At 40.2% G+C, this 19,138-nt stretch overlaps 1 protein-coding gene across 1 annotated transcript in view; it reads left to right on the top strand.

Moving 5' to 3' along the window:
• The first annotated feature begins 647 nt into the window (after positions 1-647).
• The window catches only part of LOC113019220 (Fc receptor-like protein 5), a 43,202-nt gene continuing 24,711 nt past the window's right edge, over positions 648-19,138 (top strand). Inside the window, exons 1-5 of the mRNA XM_026162770.1 lie at positions 648-709; positions 1,736-1,775; positions 1,992-2,258; positions 3,652-3,911; positions 4,034-4,312. Of these exons, the coding sequence (XP_026018555.1) occupies positions 673-709; positions 1,736-1,775; positions 1,992-2,258; positions 3,652-3,911; positions 4,034-4,312 (883 nt within the window). The 5' untranslated portion in view covers positions 648-672. The remainder of the gene's footprint in view (positions 710-1,735; positions 1,776-1,991; positions 2,259-3,651; positions 3,912-4,033; positions 4,313-19,138) is intronic.

Genomic DNA, 19,138 nt, shown 5'->3' with positions numbered 1-19,138 from the left:
ACCAAGCATACAAGCAGCAGACAAAGGCAACAAAATATCCGTCGCTGCTTCTGTCGGACCTCAGTCAAATTTTAATAGAATAGAATTCAAATTTATTGTCATTGCACATGCACAGGTACAGGGCAACGAAATGCAGTTTCGTAATGCATGTAATGCCCAAGTCTGGAGTTATTACAGTATATACAAAAAGTCCATAGACAGCACTCTAAGCAACCAGGAAAAACGTATTACTAACCTGTTACTTTAATATCTAATGCTTGATAGATACTTGTTAGCAATCTGAATCTGAACAATGTTTCTCGTTGTGTTTCTGGGCTGTAAAATGAACTAAAGTACTTCACAGTTAAAGCTTGTCTTTGACTTGTGTCTATCTCATTTTGGGCACTCAGTCAAGCTATTATTGTTTAGTTTCAGTATATATATATTTTTTACAGCCGTTCTGATAAAAATCTGCCTGATATGTTTCTGCAGGAGAGTATAAATGTATCACATGATGTGGTGGTCAGACTATGTTAAGTTGTTATTTCTGTGTAAAAGGAAGGAAGCAGAGAGAAGTTTTAAAACCTCTTTGTTTCCTTCACAGCTCTTTGGTATCTGCTGTGCTGCTGCTTCACTCTCTCTCTTTACAGAAAGTTGTAAAGGTTTTCAGACGTGTCACTGCTGGATGTGAGGATGGGAGCCACTTTGCTCTGTGAGCTGGGCCTATTCTGTGAGTACATCACTGACTCCTATTTTTTGATTCATACTGATCCATAAACATGTTTTAGTAAGAAGAACAGAGCATCAGTCATTTGTACCATTGCAAGTCATGTGATCAGAGGACTCTCATGTTTGTTACCAACATGGTTGTTTGTAGACTGGATTAGATTTTAGTGCACTGACTCAGATCAGAGTGGAGCTGCTTTAGTTTATCTAAGAAAGGTTTATTTTCTCCATCAGTGATAATTTGATGCTGATTAAATCGTAATACAAAATGTAACCAATCATAGTAGACAATGATAAAACGCCTAGAGGCAGTGATTAAAGCCAGTGCTAGATTTTAACAGCATTTTATTGCAGAAATATTCTTCCTTAGTCAAGGTATAAAGAGTACTAGACTAATCCTGCTCCTGACTAAATGAAACTTGCTTCCTAAAGGAAGATTAGAGCTCGTCCAGCCATAAATGGAGATTTAAAAAAGAAAACTGCCAGTAGGCAGGTTTAACTTCAGATGAATGTTGTTTGCTATGACACATAAATATGTCAAAAATGGTCAACAAATATCACCTTCTAGACAAATTCTTGTTGACAGAAGTGACCCACTGCAATTTGTCAATGGCATTAATTTTTGAGATTTTTTTCTAATATACAAAGTAAATACTGGGGAGATCATTTCCCTTTTGGAACCCAGTCTTTCACTGGCTGCCCAAAGAGGATGGCCTGTACCATTTCAGGTCATATGATCAGAGGACACTCATGTCTGTTATCACCATGTTTGTTTGTAGACTGGATTAGATTTTAGTGCACTGACTCAGATCATAGCAGACATTGAAAATCTCCAAGTGTTTTAAGGAGCTTGGTAAGAAAGCGACTGGACTTTAAACACTAGTGGGATTGTTCCTTAAGAAGGTCATTAACTCACTATTGATCATGTGCCTCAAGAAATGAGACACATCATTACCAACAGTTTTTTTATTTATGTTACATTTTGGTGTCTTTAGTTTGATAATGTCTGAAGTTTCTGTCTTTATTGTAGTGCTCTGTACGCTCGTCTGCAGTGGACACGCTCAAGGTGACTGAACAGTTTTCCTTTTTCAATTTCTTCCTTTTTATTTAATAAAGATTATTCTCAACCTGTATGACTCTAATGCAGATCCTATTTGTGTTTCTTTTTTTCTATTTATCACAGTATTTTCATTTTGTGTGAATATATATATAGTGTTATCAATCAATGTCTTGCCTTGAGCATTAAATAAGTGTTTCAGATTGCTAATTGTCTGTTTGTGTTGGATTCTAGATGCTGTGCTCACTATTGAACCCAGCTGGTCCAGTTATTTCACTGGAGAGTTTGTTACCTTCAAGTGTAACATGAATGAAGGAAGAGACACTGACTGGTATTATGCACTCAACAAGGATGGTCGAGAGGATTTCCCCTACAGTGCACAAAAAGACTACAGATTCGAAACATATCGCAGTGGTGAATATCAGTGTTCTGGTAGATGGAAGGAGTCAGATTATACAAAGAACAGTAATACTGTCTTTATAAGTGTATTAGGTAAGTCCTCAGTGATTAATAATGTGATGATTCCAGTTAAAATTCTCATCTGAATTATTAAAAAAAATCTGTTTAATAAATGTTTCATTGAAAGTATTGTATTTCTGATGTATTGAAACATTGAACTTTAACCATGACCATTGCATTTTACCTAACTTTGTTCACAGTACACACTACAACCAAAATACTCAGACAATATGTTTCTTGTCATTACAACATGTGCATGTTTTAATGTATAACAAGAATAACTGTGGATGAAATGTAATTTAAATAATGAAAAAAGAAACATCAAAAGCTCCACATAATTTAAGGTGACGATGTTTCTGTTATCTAAATGTGAAACCAGGCAGATCCCTCTGAACCCATCGTGTGTTTCCTTCAACAGTGAACTTCATTAGTTTACATTCAGTGTGACTTCTTCAGGCCAAAGAATGGACAAACATTTGAAATGTGCTTATTTAGAGATCTACAACCTGAATTACCTGACTAACCTCAATATTGTAGCTCTCTTACTATGTCAGAAAAAATTAAAATGATCTTAAACTATATTAAAAAAATAAATTTAATTAGGATTAGCATTCAACTTTATTGTCACTACACATCTATAAATACAGGTTAAGGAAATACAGTTTGCATCTGTTTAGAGTGCAAGAGTAGTAAGTGCTTAAAAATAGGAGCAATTATATACAGATAAGGGTAGTATAAATAAATGGTGGGATAGTTATGAACAGATTATATACAGAGAGAGCAAATATACAGATGACCTACAGACATATGTACAGATATACAGATGATCTATATAGTATACAGATGTTCTGTATTGCTATACAGACGGGCAGAAATACAGATGTACTATGAACAAATATAAAGTTTTGCTAAATATATACAGATGTGCTACATATGGTAAACAGATCTACAAAGTGCTATGAATATATTCACAGTGGAAGCGTAGCGCTCTGAACAGACTATAATAGTGAACAGTGTACGCACTATACCAGAGACTATACTGGTTCAGTGTCCTAAACTATAGCAGTAACCAATGTAAGCATATTCTGAATGTTGAGAATGAATGACAGTCATGATCATGGTCATTAGGAGGGATAAGTGGGTGTGGATGGAAAGGTTCAGCAGGGGACTGAGTTCAGTAAGCTGACAGCTGTGGGGAAGAAGCTGTTCATAAACCTGCTGGTTTTAGTCTGTAGGGTCCTGTAGCGTCAGCTGAAGGGGAGGAGCTGGAAGAGTTTATTGGCAGGATGAGAGGAGTCCCTGAGAATGATGCGTGCTCAACAAAGACATCTCTTCTTGGAAGTTGGAATTTAAATAAAATGAAAGCATATTTTAAAATGTTTTTCAATGGCTTTGTGTTTTCTTTTCGTCTTTTTGATAACAGAATATAGACCCTGGGCCACACTGACAGCAGGAACAACAATCATACCAGTAGGGGGCAGTGTGACACTGACCTGCTCTCTGCAGAGCTCTGATGGATGGAAATATGAGTGGTTCAGACGAACCCAAACAACCTCTGAAGTTCAAATCAGAGATCAACAAAACAGAGATATCAGAGTATCTCAAGGAGGAATCTACAGCTGCAGAGGAACAAGAGGAAACCCAGTTTACTACACTGATATAAGTGATCATGTCACCATTGAGAAAACCAGTGAGTTCAGTAATTTAGTTTGAAATATACATTCACTCATGATTATCAAACATACAATGTTAAGTTTTCTGTGTTGATTTCATGTTTCTGTTTGTATCTCAACTGTTAATATGTGTAAACAGTTTCCAATAAAGTTGTTGTAAAACAACAACCCAACTGGCCTCAGATATTCAGAGGTGAGACGATCACTCTGACATGTGAGGTGCAGGAAGGAGGTGAAACCACTGAGTGGTGGTATGAATGGAGAGCACCCAGCACACCCACACAGTGGACACACAATAACGATGTGACATTCAGAGTTTCTGAGTCCAGCAGTGGAGACTACATGTGTAAGAGTCGACGCAGAGATGACTCATATTCTTCAACAGAGTGGAGTGAAGCCTTCACATTGTCAGCATCAAGTAAGTCATGTTTGTTGTTGTGAAGTAGTCAGACTCGAATGTCAAGGAAGGTGGTAGGGAAGCAGACTATGCAGACATTTTAGGTTTCCAAGGTGAGCAATTTATTTACAGTGAACTTAATTTTAATGTAACTTAACAAAACTTACCCCAAATCAATTCATTTAACAAAACTCAACATGACATGGCTCTGGTGCCATGGCTCTGGTGCCATGGCTCTGGTGCCATGGCTCTGGTGCCATGGCTCTGGTGCCATGGCTCTGGTGCCATGGCTCTGGTGCCATGGCTCTGGTGCCATGGCTCTGGTGCCATGGCTCTGGTGCCATGGCTCTGGTGCCATGGCTCTGGTGCCATGGCTCTGGTGCCATGGCTCTGGTGCCATGGCTCTGGTGCCATGGCTCTGGTGCCATGGCTCTGGTGCCATGGCTCTGGTGCCATGGCTCTGGTGCCATGGCTCTGGTGCCATGGCTCTGGTGCCATGGCTCTGGTGCCATGGCTCTGGTGCCATGGCTCTGGTGCCATGGCTCACCTCTCCTCTCTCCTGCATCTGGTAGAGACTGGCTTTAAATAGGGCCATCAATTTCCCTCCAATTGCCCAGCCAGTACCACTCACTCAACTGAGGGATCTATAACTCTACACAGATTATCTAAAAACACAAAACCTCTACACACTTCTAATATGCACATTTACACAACTAAATGGCAGTATTAACACAAGGAAAAACATTCAACAAATCCCTTTAAACATTAACACAAACAAAAGGAAGCATCTCTCTGGAAAAAGAAACCCCTCCACTTGGTTTGACCTGATGATGTCATGTGTGACATGATCAGGACTTTAAAATGAGGAAATGCCAGGCGGGCGTTTCCCCACACCTGACACTCATGATGACTGAAAAGACAAACAAAGTAAGTATGAACAAATGACTTAATCTGTAACATAATAAAGTATAAAGAAACATAACTTAGTATTTGTCTTAATTTGCAGAATGTTTGATTTGCCGGCAACAAAACGCTTACACAAACAAACCCGGGATAGTGAGTGAAGTAATGTTACTTGACAAATAGCAAATCATAGCAAATACATAGAAACAGAATAATGTGTACAATGTGCAAAAAAAAGGTAAACACATATGGGACAAATGGAGAGAATTACAACTGCTTCTCCACTTTGTCACAGTTGTGTGATCTCCATTTGACAAATGTCATCATGGTCAGCACATGATGAATTCAATGGTCTACAAAGCATGTTACATTGTTAGTCAGACAAAGAGCTGCAGCTGATAGTAGCCTCATTGTAGACAGTTTGTCACCACTTTGTGTCATGAACTTTCAGCTGGTATAGAGACGCCAATGCTGACCTGCTGCTCCATCACCTGAGGACAATAATGACAGAAATACAAAAACAGAAAAAAACTGACAAGGTGGAAAAATTATTATTACAAACAAACACTGAGGTGATTTCTTCTTTCTCTTTTTGTCAGGAAATTGATGCTTTCAAAGACTTCATTTAAGAACAGTGGTAGATAAATCATTGCATTTTGTTGTATTGATGGAACGAACAGTGATGTGTGACTTTTTGATATTAGTGTGTATTTTTGCAACAGGAAGTTTATAGATACAGAGAAATATATTGATGTGTTTCTTCTGGTCATGTAGGAAGAAGACTATCCGCTAATCAAAGCAAACTTGCCATGAACAAATAATCTAAACAAATGAAAATGCTTTATGAAAGTCTGAAATTAAAAATCTCATAAATAAAGTGTTTCTATTTCAAATTTCTCTGTGCAGCTACTAGTTAGACTACTACTAGTCTGGGAATTATAAACTTCAATTGGGAAGAAGTTCTGTGTCTTCTGTTGTGGTACTCTTTTATAAATCCAGAGAAGAATCATAATGAAACAGAAAAAAATAAACACTAAAAGAATAAAATGCATTATCGGCCTCTGTAAGAGCACTCATACCATTTCAGTTTGCTCTTATTCCTTCCTATGTGTTGCTGGAAACTGGAGAGCAAGTTTATTCCCAACAACATACAGACACATGCAGATTACATCAGACTGGTGTGATCCCAGCCTGTGTGTGGGGTATATATTCATATTTTCTTTCTGTCTTTGTTTAGACTCAACAGCAGATCAACCAAAGGCCCAAATAACTTCTGATATGAGAGACATCCCAGTAGGGGGCAGTGTGACCCTGACCTGCTCTGTGAACTCATCATCATCATCATCTGGATGGAAATACTACTGGTACAGAGATGAGAACTCCTCTGAACCTCTGACCACACAAGATGCAGTTTTCCACTCAAATGGACAAATCAGTGTCTCACAGGAAGGACTCTACAGGTGCAGAGGAGGAAGAGGAAACCCAGTTTACTACACAGAGGACAGCCAGTCAGTCAGCATTGATACAAAGGGTGAGTTTATAATATATTATTTAACTTTTTTTAACTTATAACTTAGGTTCAGTTTAAAACGTATGTTTCTTATCCACAGTAGATGTCCCGAGTCCTGAAATCTCTTCATTTCCTATTCTGATAAGCATTGGAACAATTTCTGGAATTACATTTATTTTCATCCTGCTCTTGTTGTATTGCTGTAAAAAGTTCAAAGGTGAGATTTTCATATTTTTCTTCTAATATTACATATTTTATATCTTAAATGATTAAATACACAGATGCAGCATTGAGTCATAAAATGCAAACTGTTCACAAGAATGTATAATCCACAACAACATAAAACAAACATCTAATTTTACATTTTTAATGAAGGTGCTGCTAATGAGCAGACGCTGAGTCAGGATGAAGATCAGCAGCAAGTGTACTCCTCTCTTCTTCATGGTTAGTTTTTCATGCAGTTTCAAATATTCTGATGCGATTTGCAACAAGACTGTACTTGTTACATCTGCTGCAGCTTTTAATATAAATGTTATTTGTAAGAATATTTGTGTTTAATTTAGTATCACAGACATGAGGTGACTGATTTTCTCTGACCTGCAGGTGATCGTTGTGTCTATGAGACAGTCAGAAGATGTGAAAACACTGAAAATGGTAAAGTTTACACTTTCATTAATACAGAGCTTGTGGAAGCTGGATGATGATACAGTAACTGTGTTTAACATGAAAGTCAATCAGATTCTTATTTCAGGTCCAGCAGAAGGTGATTACAACAATGTCACATCTGGGATTCAGCTCAGTCATTAACAAGACAAGTGAGTGCACAAAATGTGAGGTGATGACCATGAGAAAATACCTTGATAATTATCATCATTAATAATTACACTTGAAATGCTTTCATTTGATCACCTGAACAGGGCAACGTGGTGACCCAGAGGAGAGCTCTGACTACAATAATGTCAATCCAAATTCAGCCACAGCTCTTAACAGCAGCTCTTCAGCTGTTTTGTAATTGTCGATTGAGCCAGCACCGAAAATGTATTTAATGGTAAAGAAAGAAGACTCCACAAGAACCACCTGCAGACCACCCTGTGTGATGCTGCACTTGCCAAAAGACAAACTCTTGCAGTACTCCATCCATGTCAGATAAAGTGACACTGCCAGAGACTTCCCATTCAGGCAAACACCAGACCTCTTATATCCATCAGATCACTTGAAATAACTGTACATACTTCTTTCTCCCATCATTTCTTTTAAATGTCTTATACTGTAAATATTCTAATTTTATTGTGAACGTTCATTTTAATCAGCTTTCTTATTATTTAAATATGTTTCATTATAAGTCAAAATTAGTTTTGGTTTTTTTTAACCACTTTTTTAACCCTTTAAGACCTACCATAGAACCAAGTCTGCCAGAGCTTATATTATATTTTACATGCTGTAGTACCATTTTGGGAACATTTCAAGTTGCTATACATCAATACAACTGTTATTGCCCATATTTTAATAATATGTATGCATTAAGTCCATAGTAACTACATTAATTGCAAAAATGTGCAATAAACTACAAAAAAACCTGAAAATTGTTTTTGGTTTTTTACATATATTTCTGCTTGGAGAAATTTAAGAGGTTTATCCCTCAAAACTTAAAATACAAAAAAGTTGCAAAAAAGAGTTTACAACAACAGGTATTTTATTTTGAGTGTCTTCATAGTTTTATTTTTGAAATACACCAATTTTTATATACTGCAGGAAAAACGAAAAACAATCCTATGATGCAAATTTTCAAAGAAAACAGCATGTGCATTAAAATAAACTATTTTCAGCAGTGCAATTTGAGTTCTAAGCATCCCAGAAACTATTCAGAAAAGCATAAAGTCAAACATGACTTATAAAAACACAAGTATAGGCTTTGAAGGCCTACAAGTAAAAAACTACATTTTCTGCGAAAATGATGTCACTTCCGGTTTCGGGCAGGTAATAGCGGACACGCCATCGTTCGCGCTGAATGTGGGAAGTGTTACGAACAGCTGATCGGATCGGCAAAGCGTGTTTCTGGAATATTATGTTTTTGTTCCTGCAAGGGCTTTTTATGCAGTTTTTGCAAAGCTATATGTGGAAGGAAACCGTGACCGAGGAAAAGCTGATGGCATGAGATGTAAGTACAACTCTTCCGGTTTCATATGCAAAAAAATGTATTGCGCTAGCTTATGTGGTTCCGGTTCTACAGGGATTTAAAAATAGTTACGCAAAACCAAGCGTGCCAGCTCCGACAGGCTTTAAAGGGTTAAAGAAAGAGAACAATCCATTTACTGTTTCTGTCATATGATGACTGTGTGGCAGACAGAGCAGGACCTTAAATTCAGAACATGGTAATAAACTTTAAAAAAAATCTTGATTTTATTCTCTGTGACTCACAGAACAAATTTAAATAGATAAGACAGAAGACACACAACCAAAGAGGGTCGAATGCGGCAAGAAACAAGGCGAGACTCAAACAATAAATGCATAAAAGGTAAAGTAGGAAGAGGAAACAGGTGGAAGAACAGCTGGCACTAACTGGGGAAATGATGGGGAAAGTAAAGCTGACCACTAACATATAAGAAAAAGGTTACCAAAAGAAAACAGGGAGTAACGAACACCTACCACAGAGACAAAGACTTAAAAGTGGAGTACGAGGATTTAACATCTATATGTTTATCTATATGCTGTTCTCCAAATAATTAATCATGCTTAATTCTAATTGAAGTATGACCCTAATTAATAGGATGAACAAGAAAAATTGTTTTAATGTCTGGATTTTGCCTGCACTGGCATCATTCACCTCCAACCTCAACATATTAGTCTCTGTGTGTGAGACTGGCTGGAGGAATGTGGTGAAGATAAGAGTGTGGAAGTCTGTGGCCTGTCATCATGTGTGAGTTAGGGCTGCTCAATTAATCGAATTTTAATCACGATTACGATCTGGGCTTTCAACGATCATTAAAAGTGACTGAGCCGATTATTAGCCCCTCCCTCGTGCTTTACTCTCGCGCTGCTCCGTGTGGCAAATCGAGCGCACCTCTCTGCGTTTCGAACACGCGTCACAACAATTAAGAGGACTCGAGGGAAACTCGGAAAGCTAAGCAGAAGTTATTTGGAGAGGAGAGTCACTGCTGTTGGTTGAAAAGAGGGGTAAAAAAAAAAAACTTCAGTGGTGTGGAAACATTATGGGTTCGCGGAGTCAGACGTGGATCAAGTAGACATACTGTGTAAACTTTGCTACGGTGTCGTAGCTGCACCACAGAGCAACAGTGCAAAGTTCACTAAACATAGATTTTTCATTTATTTCTTATATTGCAAACATTTGCACTGTTATCAGTATTTGCACACTGTTTTATATTATTTTTTAAAAGTCATTATTCAATACATTGTTATTGTTAACCCTTTAAAGCCGGTCAGAGTGGGCATGCTCCGTTTTGCATAACTATTTTTAAATCCCTGTAGAACCAGAACCGTGTAAGCTAGCGCAATCATTTTTTTTTGCATATGAAACCAGAGGAGTTGTACTCACATCTCATGCCATCAGCTTGTCCTAGGTCATGGTTTCCTTCCACATAAAGCTTTGCAAAAATTGCATAAAAAGCACTTGCAGGAACAAAAACATAATATTCTAGAAACACGCTTTGCCGATCCGATCAGCTGTTCGTAACACTTCCCACATTGAAACAGACGGCAGCGCAAACTATCGCATGTCCGCCATTGCCAGAAACCGGAAGAGACGTCATCTTCGCGGAAAATGTAGTTTTTTACTTGTAGGCCTTAAAAACCTATACTTGTGTTTTTATAAGTCATGTTTGACTTTTCTGAATAGTTTCTGGGATGCTTAGAACTCATATTGCACTGCTGGATATAGTTTATTTTGATGCACATGCTGTTTTCTTTGCAAATTTGAATCATAGGATTGTTTTTTTTGTTTTTCCTGCAGTATATAAAAATTGCTTTATCTCCAAAATAAAACTATGAAGACACTCAAAATAAATTTCCTGTTGTTGTAAACTATTTTTTGCATTTAAAGTTTTGAGGGATAAACCTCTTAAATTTCTCCAAGTAGAAATATATGTAAAAAAAACAAAAACAAAAATGATTTTCAATTTTTTTGTAGTTTATTGCACTTTTTTTGCAATTAATGTAGTTACTATGGACTTAATGCATACATATTATTAAAATATGGGCAATAGCAGTTGTATTGACGTATAGCAACTTGAAATGCTCCCAATGGCACTACAACATGTAAAAAAAAAATATAAGCTCTGGTGGACTTGCTTCTATAGTTGGTCTTAAAGGGTTAAATAAATATCGTCAAATAATCGAGATCTCAATTTCAGTGAAAATAATCGTGATTATCATTTTTGCCATAATCGAGCAGCCCTAGTGTGAGTGTTAAGTAGGTTGGTGATAGTTAATCATGCTTATTGCTAATCAGAACCAATATAAAGGGTCTTTCTGGAGGTGTCTGGCTGAATCCATGACACAGAAGAAAGATTAAACTGAAGCAGAACATAAACAAACTATGACCAAGAACTAACCTATAGCCTGATGGTGTAAACACAAAAAAATAATGTGGTATCATAAATGTATGAAGCAAAAATTAGGCCCAATTACTCAGGATACTGAAGAATATGAATCTTGGTCTGTAACTTTTTTTTTTTTTTTTTTTCTTTTTGGCCTGTCCCGTTTGGCTCTTTTGCCATCAGAATTGTTGTCTAAAGGCAAAGAAAGATGCCCAACGGATTTACTTTACCAAACTGACCATCCCAGCCTTGCCGTAATGGTCCATTTGATTTACCTTTTATTGTTTATTTTATTTTCACTTACTGAATACGGGACAGACTTGACTGGAGGAAAGAAGGGGAGAAAGAAAGAGGGGAAGAGAAACAGCTGAGAAGAGGGACGGGGGAGAAGGGCAAAAGACAAAAACCAACAGAACGGGCAGAGAAAAAAAAATGCATATATCAATCACCTGGATCACCTGCTGAGAAAGAAAAAAGAAAGCAAGCAGAAGAGAACAAGAGTAATAGAATAAACAACATCACAATGATATATGGGAATATGACAGTAAATACTCAATGTTAAACATTATTGTGCAGCACATAAGATCAACAGAACACAGTGTGCTTTGAGGTAGGAGCCAAAAAGGGTGTAGTTTGTGGGTGAGATCACCCGTGTGTACACCTGTGAGCATGGACGCGCTTGTTTTTTGTTTGTTAAAAGGTTCCTTCATGTAATAATCTGCTAGAGGGTGTGGGGGGGCCACAGCCCCGTCCTCCAGGGCGTGAAGCAGGTGTGGAGGAGATCAAAACTCCAGACATCCAGAGGCCCCCAGAACACAAGAGACCAAGGAAGACCAACAGAGGGGCAGCTGTGCCACTGTCCCGGAAAGAGCTGAGGAGAGTCCCAGATGAGGGCTCACTCAGCAGCCGCGGAGCAGAAGCCAGGGGGAGTTGCAGTGACGCGCCCGTGAGCTCCGCCGGCAGCCAGCTGCGCCTGAGTGACCGAGCCCCAGGCCGAGAGGCCCGAGCGAGCCCCAGGCTCCAGGCCCCGACAAGCGGCCGCCAAGGAGTGAGCCGGTGTGTACCTATGACCAACAACTAAACTATAGCCTGATGGTGTAAAGACAAAAACATTATATGGTATCATAAATGTATGAAGCAAAAGTTAGGCCCAATTACTCAGGATACTGAAGAATATGAATCTTGGTCTGTAACTTAAAGCTGGGTCTAAAGACGCAGCACCATGATAGTCCCTGATCTCCTGCTATGTCACGTTTTCTGTGCAGCCTTAGTCAGCCTAAGAAGTGTGATTTCACCAGAACTGCTGTAATAAGTGAAGAGAAACACAAGGAAACTATGTTAAACTTAAGAAAGGCAAGTCTACACAGCAGGACACACAGTGTGGGAGCCAGGTTACTATAGTTCAATTTATATTTGCTGTTAAACTTATTTTGGGTAATTAGTAATTTAATAAGTAAATTCATGTTTATAGTGAAACTAAAATTATTTTATTGTGTTTTGGCTTGGTAAAGTAAAACTTTGAATATGTTCACTTTAAAGGCTAGGTTTATACTTTAAATCTATGCATCATGGATTTATGCAACTAAGTGCACACGGTGCTGAGGGGGTGGGGACATAGCAGAGGCAAGACGCTGCAGAGCCACACGGTTTTTCTACCGTAGTTTGTTTGTTGTTGAGGGTAACTTAAACCTCATTACGCCTGTAAGACAATTTACATGCTCTGAATTATATTTCTGTTTGTATATTTTCATATCGGAGTCCCGTGGAAGGTTTTTCCTCTTCAAATGAACATACACGAGTGAAGGACGGGGAAACACACAGTACCCCACAGAAACAATTTGCTTGGAAGTTCTATTTTTATAAACGAAAAGAAAAATTGCTGACAGGACTACTAAAAAGAGGAACGATGCTGCCCAGTCTATGAGTTCTGTTCAGGATGAGGAATAATGAAACTATATCCACAGACAAAACATGTTTAAGTGGACAGATTACAAACTGTACAGAGCTTCATCTGTAGACAAAATCAAAAAAGGACAAGTTTTTATTGCTGTCAGGTTTAAAAAGTCCAAAAGGAATCAATACTAAGAAAACTGACTTATGAACACACAAGTGTTGTAATGATCCAGGGAACACTAGAATACACACAGCTAAGTATCTGGGTAACAAGAGCAAATACACAACAGAGGCAGAAAACTGAAAAAGCGACGGAAGACTGAGACAATAACTACAAGAGGATATGAGGCGAGTAGAAACAGGTGGGGAACACAGTGGGAACAAGTAGAATTATTACAAGTTTACAAATATTATTATTACAAGTAGATGAGATGGCGGTCACCCAAATTTGACACCAAAGAGCTCAATGATTTGGACCAGTAGGTTCGGCTACGTACAGGAGAGGCGAACTGAATGAGACTCAGACAACCGCGAGTTTTGAAAAGTTACCGGAGTTGTATTTTTCTTTTCATTTAGAAACAACAGAACATTATGATAAACATTCAAAACATTTACAAATGAAATTATTCCCTTTCGGTACCAGTACTCTCTTAATGATACCTTTTGGCAAAATCACAGTAATCACTCGATGAGAAAGAAATCTTACCTGGGTGCACCCTTTCTAGAAGTACAGTTCACATCCAACAATGAACCACAATTTCAATCATCAGCATATAAATGTTAACACTTACTTGCATTTTCACAGATTTCGTTACAATTAGCAACAGTTAATCAGCTGGAGGGTTATTTCCAACCGCTCACACTCACTTTTGTTCACATTTATGGAATGTACAGAGTCCGTGAACCCAAGTCCTTATAACAACCCACCCGCGAGTCCAGAGGGATGTATGTGAAGAAGGGGGACTACTAGTACAAAATGGCATGGTGTGTTTCTGTTTTGTTACATCTGGCCTACCACACTCTGATGTGCAGGACAGAACAAAGTCAATTGGTCCTTCAACGGGGTTGGCTCGCTATCAATTTCAGGATCCGTTGGAATGCACCAGGAAGATACAAACCAAAGAAACAAAAAACAAAACCAAACAACAAAAAAAACCTGACCTGTCAAGGACAGTGTCATGGGACATATTAAGTTCCTCATAAAATCACAATTCACACATTCGCTTCAACTACTGGGTTTCAGTAAATTGAACAGTTTCCTACAGAACATTCCTAAACAATTATCATTAAACACTGGAACATTTTACTTGCAAGGCATTCATGAAACACAGATAAATAATGAACAAGTAAAATACTTTGCTCACCGATCTCAGAATTAGAAAGACGGAGCAGCGCGAGATGGCGCACGACCGATGAAATGGCGTCGTCTCTAACTCCCGACCTTTCTCGACTAAGCAATGTAAAAAGAACCAGCTAATTACTCGTCTTAGCAATATACAAACAATAAAATAGTTTTAGTAAACGGTGAGTGCTAACTCTCCGCCTATATTACTCTTTTTCATACCTTGTCTCAATAATTCGCCGTGTCTCGTTTCCTTACTAGCTTGCTCATGGAAGGTTCGCGAGCGAAAAAGAGAGAAGAGAACAATCTGTGTCCTCCTAGGCAGGGGCGGCAGGCGGAGCCTGTACCATGTTTCAGCAGCTCATTGGCCTAGAGTAACACGTGTCTAAACCAGAACAGTTAACTCCTTAACTGCTGCACCTATAGTTTATTCATTATAAATGAAGTGTGCTGCTTAGATTAATGATTCTTTTCTCATTCTGGCATATTTTATCTAAGCCATACTCAAATGTGGGTTACACCCTCCCCACGTGATGGTATGCACGTCCCTGTGCATCTAAATGGCTAGACTGCATAAAGCTTGAAATGGCTTCGTTTAGGCTATTAAATACTGCATTAACAACAGTAAAATACCTTAGGTAAGGGGTTACCTAAGGTAGAATACTGCAACCTTTCTGGTGCTTGACATGACCTTTGAGATCGACGAAGAACGTCATGTTCTTCCTGAGAGCTGTTCTGTGAACCAAGCGAACTAGGCTGCTCAGTTATGACTCCTTCTTGGTCATTAGGACGCTCTAGCATCGTCTCATCCACATTGGGCAGGACTTGCTTGCTAGGTTGCTGGGTTCTCTCCACAGGATCTTCAACTTGAATGTTGGTCTCCAGCAAGCTAGGCTCAGGTAAGTCCACATGTTCGGGTAAGTTTTCAGTTGCAGTTTCAGGTAAGTTCACAACTTCCGTTTCCTCAATTTCCTCTGATTGTCTGTCACGTCCGATGGGATTGTCACATTCGGTGGGATTGTCACATTCGGTGGGATTGTCACGTTTGGCTTCATCATAAGCTAGAAACTGTCTCTGCACACTTTCAGTGCGGGGCACAACGAGAGTTGGCTTGACAGAGCTGGTAATGGAGATTGGTATCCAGGTAGGTACTGGTAAATACTCGGAGTCGAGGTCGTCGTCGTCTTCCTGAACAACAGTTTGCCTTCTGTTCCGCCGAGCTTGGGGCTTTTTGGGACTGTTTTCAGTTGACTCCGTGACCGGTATGAAGCTACAAGGAAGGAGCAGGTCTCTGTGCAATGTTCGGACTGGTCTTTCTTTCGCTTCCGGTTCAACCGTATAGACTGGTAGTTCGCCTGCTCTTTTCAGAACTACGTACACATCATCTTCCCATCTGTCTGCCAACTTATGCTTTCCCCTCAGTTTAACATTACGCACGAGAACCCTGTCACCCACGTTCAGAGTTGAGTCAACCACTTGCTTGTCAAAGCGGGTTTTATTGCGCTCAGCATTCTTTTGTGCGTTTGAGGTTGCGATCTTAAAACTCTCCTCCAACCTATGTTTTAGATCACTGATGTACTGGGAGTGCGACTTCTTCTGGGCATTCACAGGCAACCCAAATACTAGATCAATGGGAAGCCTTGGTTGTCTCCCAAACATCAGCACATAAGCGAATAGCCCGTCACATCATTCTTGGTACAATTATATGCATTTACTAGAGGTTTTACATACTCTTTCCAATGCAACTTCTCATTGTCATTCAAGGTGCCAAGCATTTGGAGAAGTGTTCTGTTGAACCTCTCAACTGGATTGGCTCTGGGGTGGTACGGCGTTGTGTGTATCTTTTTCATGCCAATAATTGCGCAGAGTTCTTTTATTGTCTTCGATTCGAAATCGGGGCCTTGATCACTTAAAAGTCTCTCTGGGACACCATAATGAACAATGAAGTTCTCCCAGATGGCCTTTGCAACAGTGCGCGCTCGTTGGTTTGGTGTAGGGACAGCTACTGCGAACTTAGTGAAGTGATCAGTCATAACTAATACATCCTTAGTGTTAGACTGATCTGGCTCAATAGATAGATAATCTATACAGACCAGTTCAAGGGGCCTGCTTGTCTTGATGTTCATGAGGGGAGCTGCCCTCTCTGGCCTACACTTCCGGCGAACACACCGTTCACACGTGTTGATCATTTTTTCAACTGACGTCTTCATTTTTGGCCAGTAAAACCGAGTTCTGACCAGGTCAATAGTGCAGTCAGTTCCTAGGTGGCCCATGTTACTGTGGAGGTGTTGGAAGACTACTGGCCTCAACTCCTCGGGTAACACGAGTTGAAAGGAGATGTCTGGACTGGTTTGCCTCTTTCGGTAAAGAACTCCATTCTGCAGTTCAAGACGACTGAGCTCATGCAGTAACAAGGGAAGCTCAGGTAGTTCTGCTCTAAGACTGGGAGGTGGGGTCTGACCAGTTTCTAACAGAGTGACTATAGCATCGAGAGCTGGGTCTAGCCTCTGTTTCTGTCTGAGCTCATCCTCTGCCATAGGCGGGGGAAGAGGAGAACCATTCAACAGCTCTTCTGCAAAGCTATCAGGGACAGCTGTAGCATGTAAGGCTAAGGACTCAACTAAAGCCAAACCTGGGCAAGTGAATGACTCTGAATCCAGGCCTGCTGAATTAACTGAATGCCTTTCGCAGATGGCCTGTACAACCTCCCTAGAAACCATTTCTTTGTCATCGCCACTGAGGTGAGTGAGGGCGAATTGCCGGATCCTTTCACTTTCCTTCTGTGAGACAGGATCATCACCTGGGCTACCATGGGGACGACGAGACAGTGCATCCGCGTCTACGTTTTGCTTACCAGCCCTGTACTGGAGTTGGAATGAAAAAGTAGACAAGGCTGAGAGCCAACGGTAACTCGTTGCATCCAGCTTCGCTGATGTTAGGATGTACGTTAACGGATTACTGTCCGTCACTACTGTGAATTCCGTACCATACAGGTAGTCGGAGAACTTTTCGATGACAGCCCACTTAAGAGCCAAGAACTCCAGCTTGTGGGCTGGATATCTCATCTCACTTCTTGAAAGTCCTCTGCTAGCAAAGGCTATGGCCCTCAACTGTCCATCCTGGAGTTGGTACAGAACGGCACCAAGGCCAATGGTACTAGCATCCGTGTGGAGGATATATGGGAGTCTGGGGTCGGCAAAACCCAACACTGGGGCTGAGGTTAGCCTACCAATGACTTGTTCAAAAGCCTCTTGACACTTTTGAGTCCACCTGTCACCAAATAGCTCTTTCGGGCTATGGTACATGGAGCTTTGTTGCTTCGTGGGTCTTTTCTTTCCTTTTCTCAATGGTGGGTAACCAGCGGTTAACTCATTCAACGGCCTTACAATATTAGAAAAACCCTGGATGAATCACCGGTAGTACCCAGCAAAGCCCAAAAATGACCTTAACTCTTTAAGGTTGGTGGGAACGGGCCAACTCATGAGGGCTTTGATCTTCTCTGCATCAGTCTCGACTCCACGCTCTGACACCACGTGGCCGAGATACTTAACAGAGGTTTGGAAAAATTTACACTTCTCGGGTGCTAATTTTAACCCAAACTCTTTCAACCGCAACAGGACCTTCTTCAGGCATTGCTCGTGTTCTTCAAGAGATGATGAAAAGATGATGAGATCATCAATAAAGACAAGGACTTCCTTAAGATTCATCGGACCAATACACCGCTCCATGAGCCTTTGAAAAGTGGAGGGTGCATTGGTGATCCCTTGGGGCATCCTATTGAATTCCCAAAATCCTAAGGGACACACGAAGGCTGTTTTCTGTTTGTCTGACTCTGACATTTCAATCTGATAATATCCCGACTTGAGATCCAGGACCGAGAACCATTTTGACCCTGCTAGAGCGGAAAAAGCTTCTTCCAGATTCGGGAGTGCATATGCGGCTTTGATGGTTTGGAGGTTTAACCTCCGGTAGTCAATGCACAAGCGAACTGAACCATCTTTCTTTTTGACTACTACGATTGGGGAAGCGAATGGTGATTCAGATTCCCGTATCACTCCCGCGTTGAGCAGTTCCTGCAGGTGCTTCCTCATGGCCTCCACATCGTGTGGATGTATTGGTCGGGGTCTGGACTTGAATGGGGTTTCATCACTAAGCTTGATGTGATGTTGCACCTTCTCTGTGTGTCCAAAATCCAATGCATGCTGCGAAAATACTTCAGGCATTGAATTTAGCAACTTTGTGACACGATTTCTCCATTCATCAGGTAAGTCATTTCCAAAGTCGAAACTGATTTCTTCAGGTTGAGAAGAATTTCCTGAGTGGTCTGAAGAGTTTGACATCTTCTCTGTCTGTTCTTTACATATGACTCTGGTCACGGCATTAATGTCGGCTAGCACACGGCCTGATGGGACAACAATGTCGTGGTCGGTTTCATTTTTCACTACAACCGGCAGTTTACAAGGCTGCTTGGCTGGCAGGTTGACAAGACCAGTTAACACAAGCAAACCACTGGGCAAGGGAAAATCTGATGACGATTCGACAACTGCACATTTCTCATTAATGGAGTTGGGAATATACACCGAAGCTTCTAAAACTGCCGTCTGCCCTGCCGCCACCACGGCTTGCTTTTTACCCGTTAACTTTGC

Source organism: Astatotilapia calliptera, chromosome 3 (assembly GCF_900246225.1).
Source record: "Astatotilapia calliptera chromosome 3, fAstCal1.2, whole genome shotgun sequence".
Classification (NCBI taxonomy): Eukaryota; Metazoa; Chordata; class Actinopteri; order Cichliformes; family Cichlidae; genus Astatotilapia; species Astatotilapia calliptera.
This window is presented reverse-complemented; position numbering and strand designations above follow the sequence as displayed.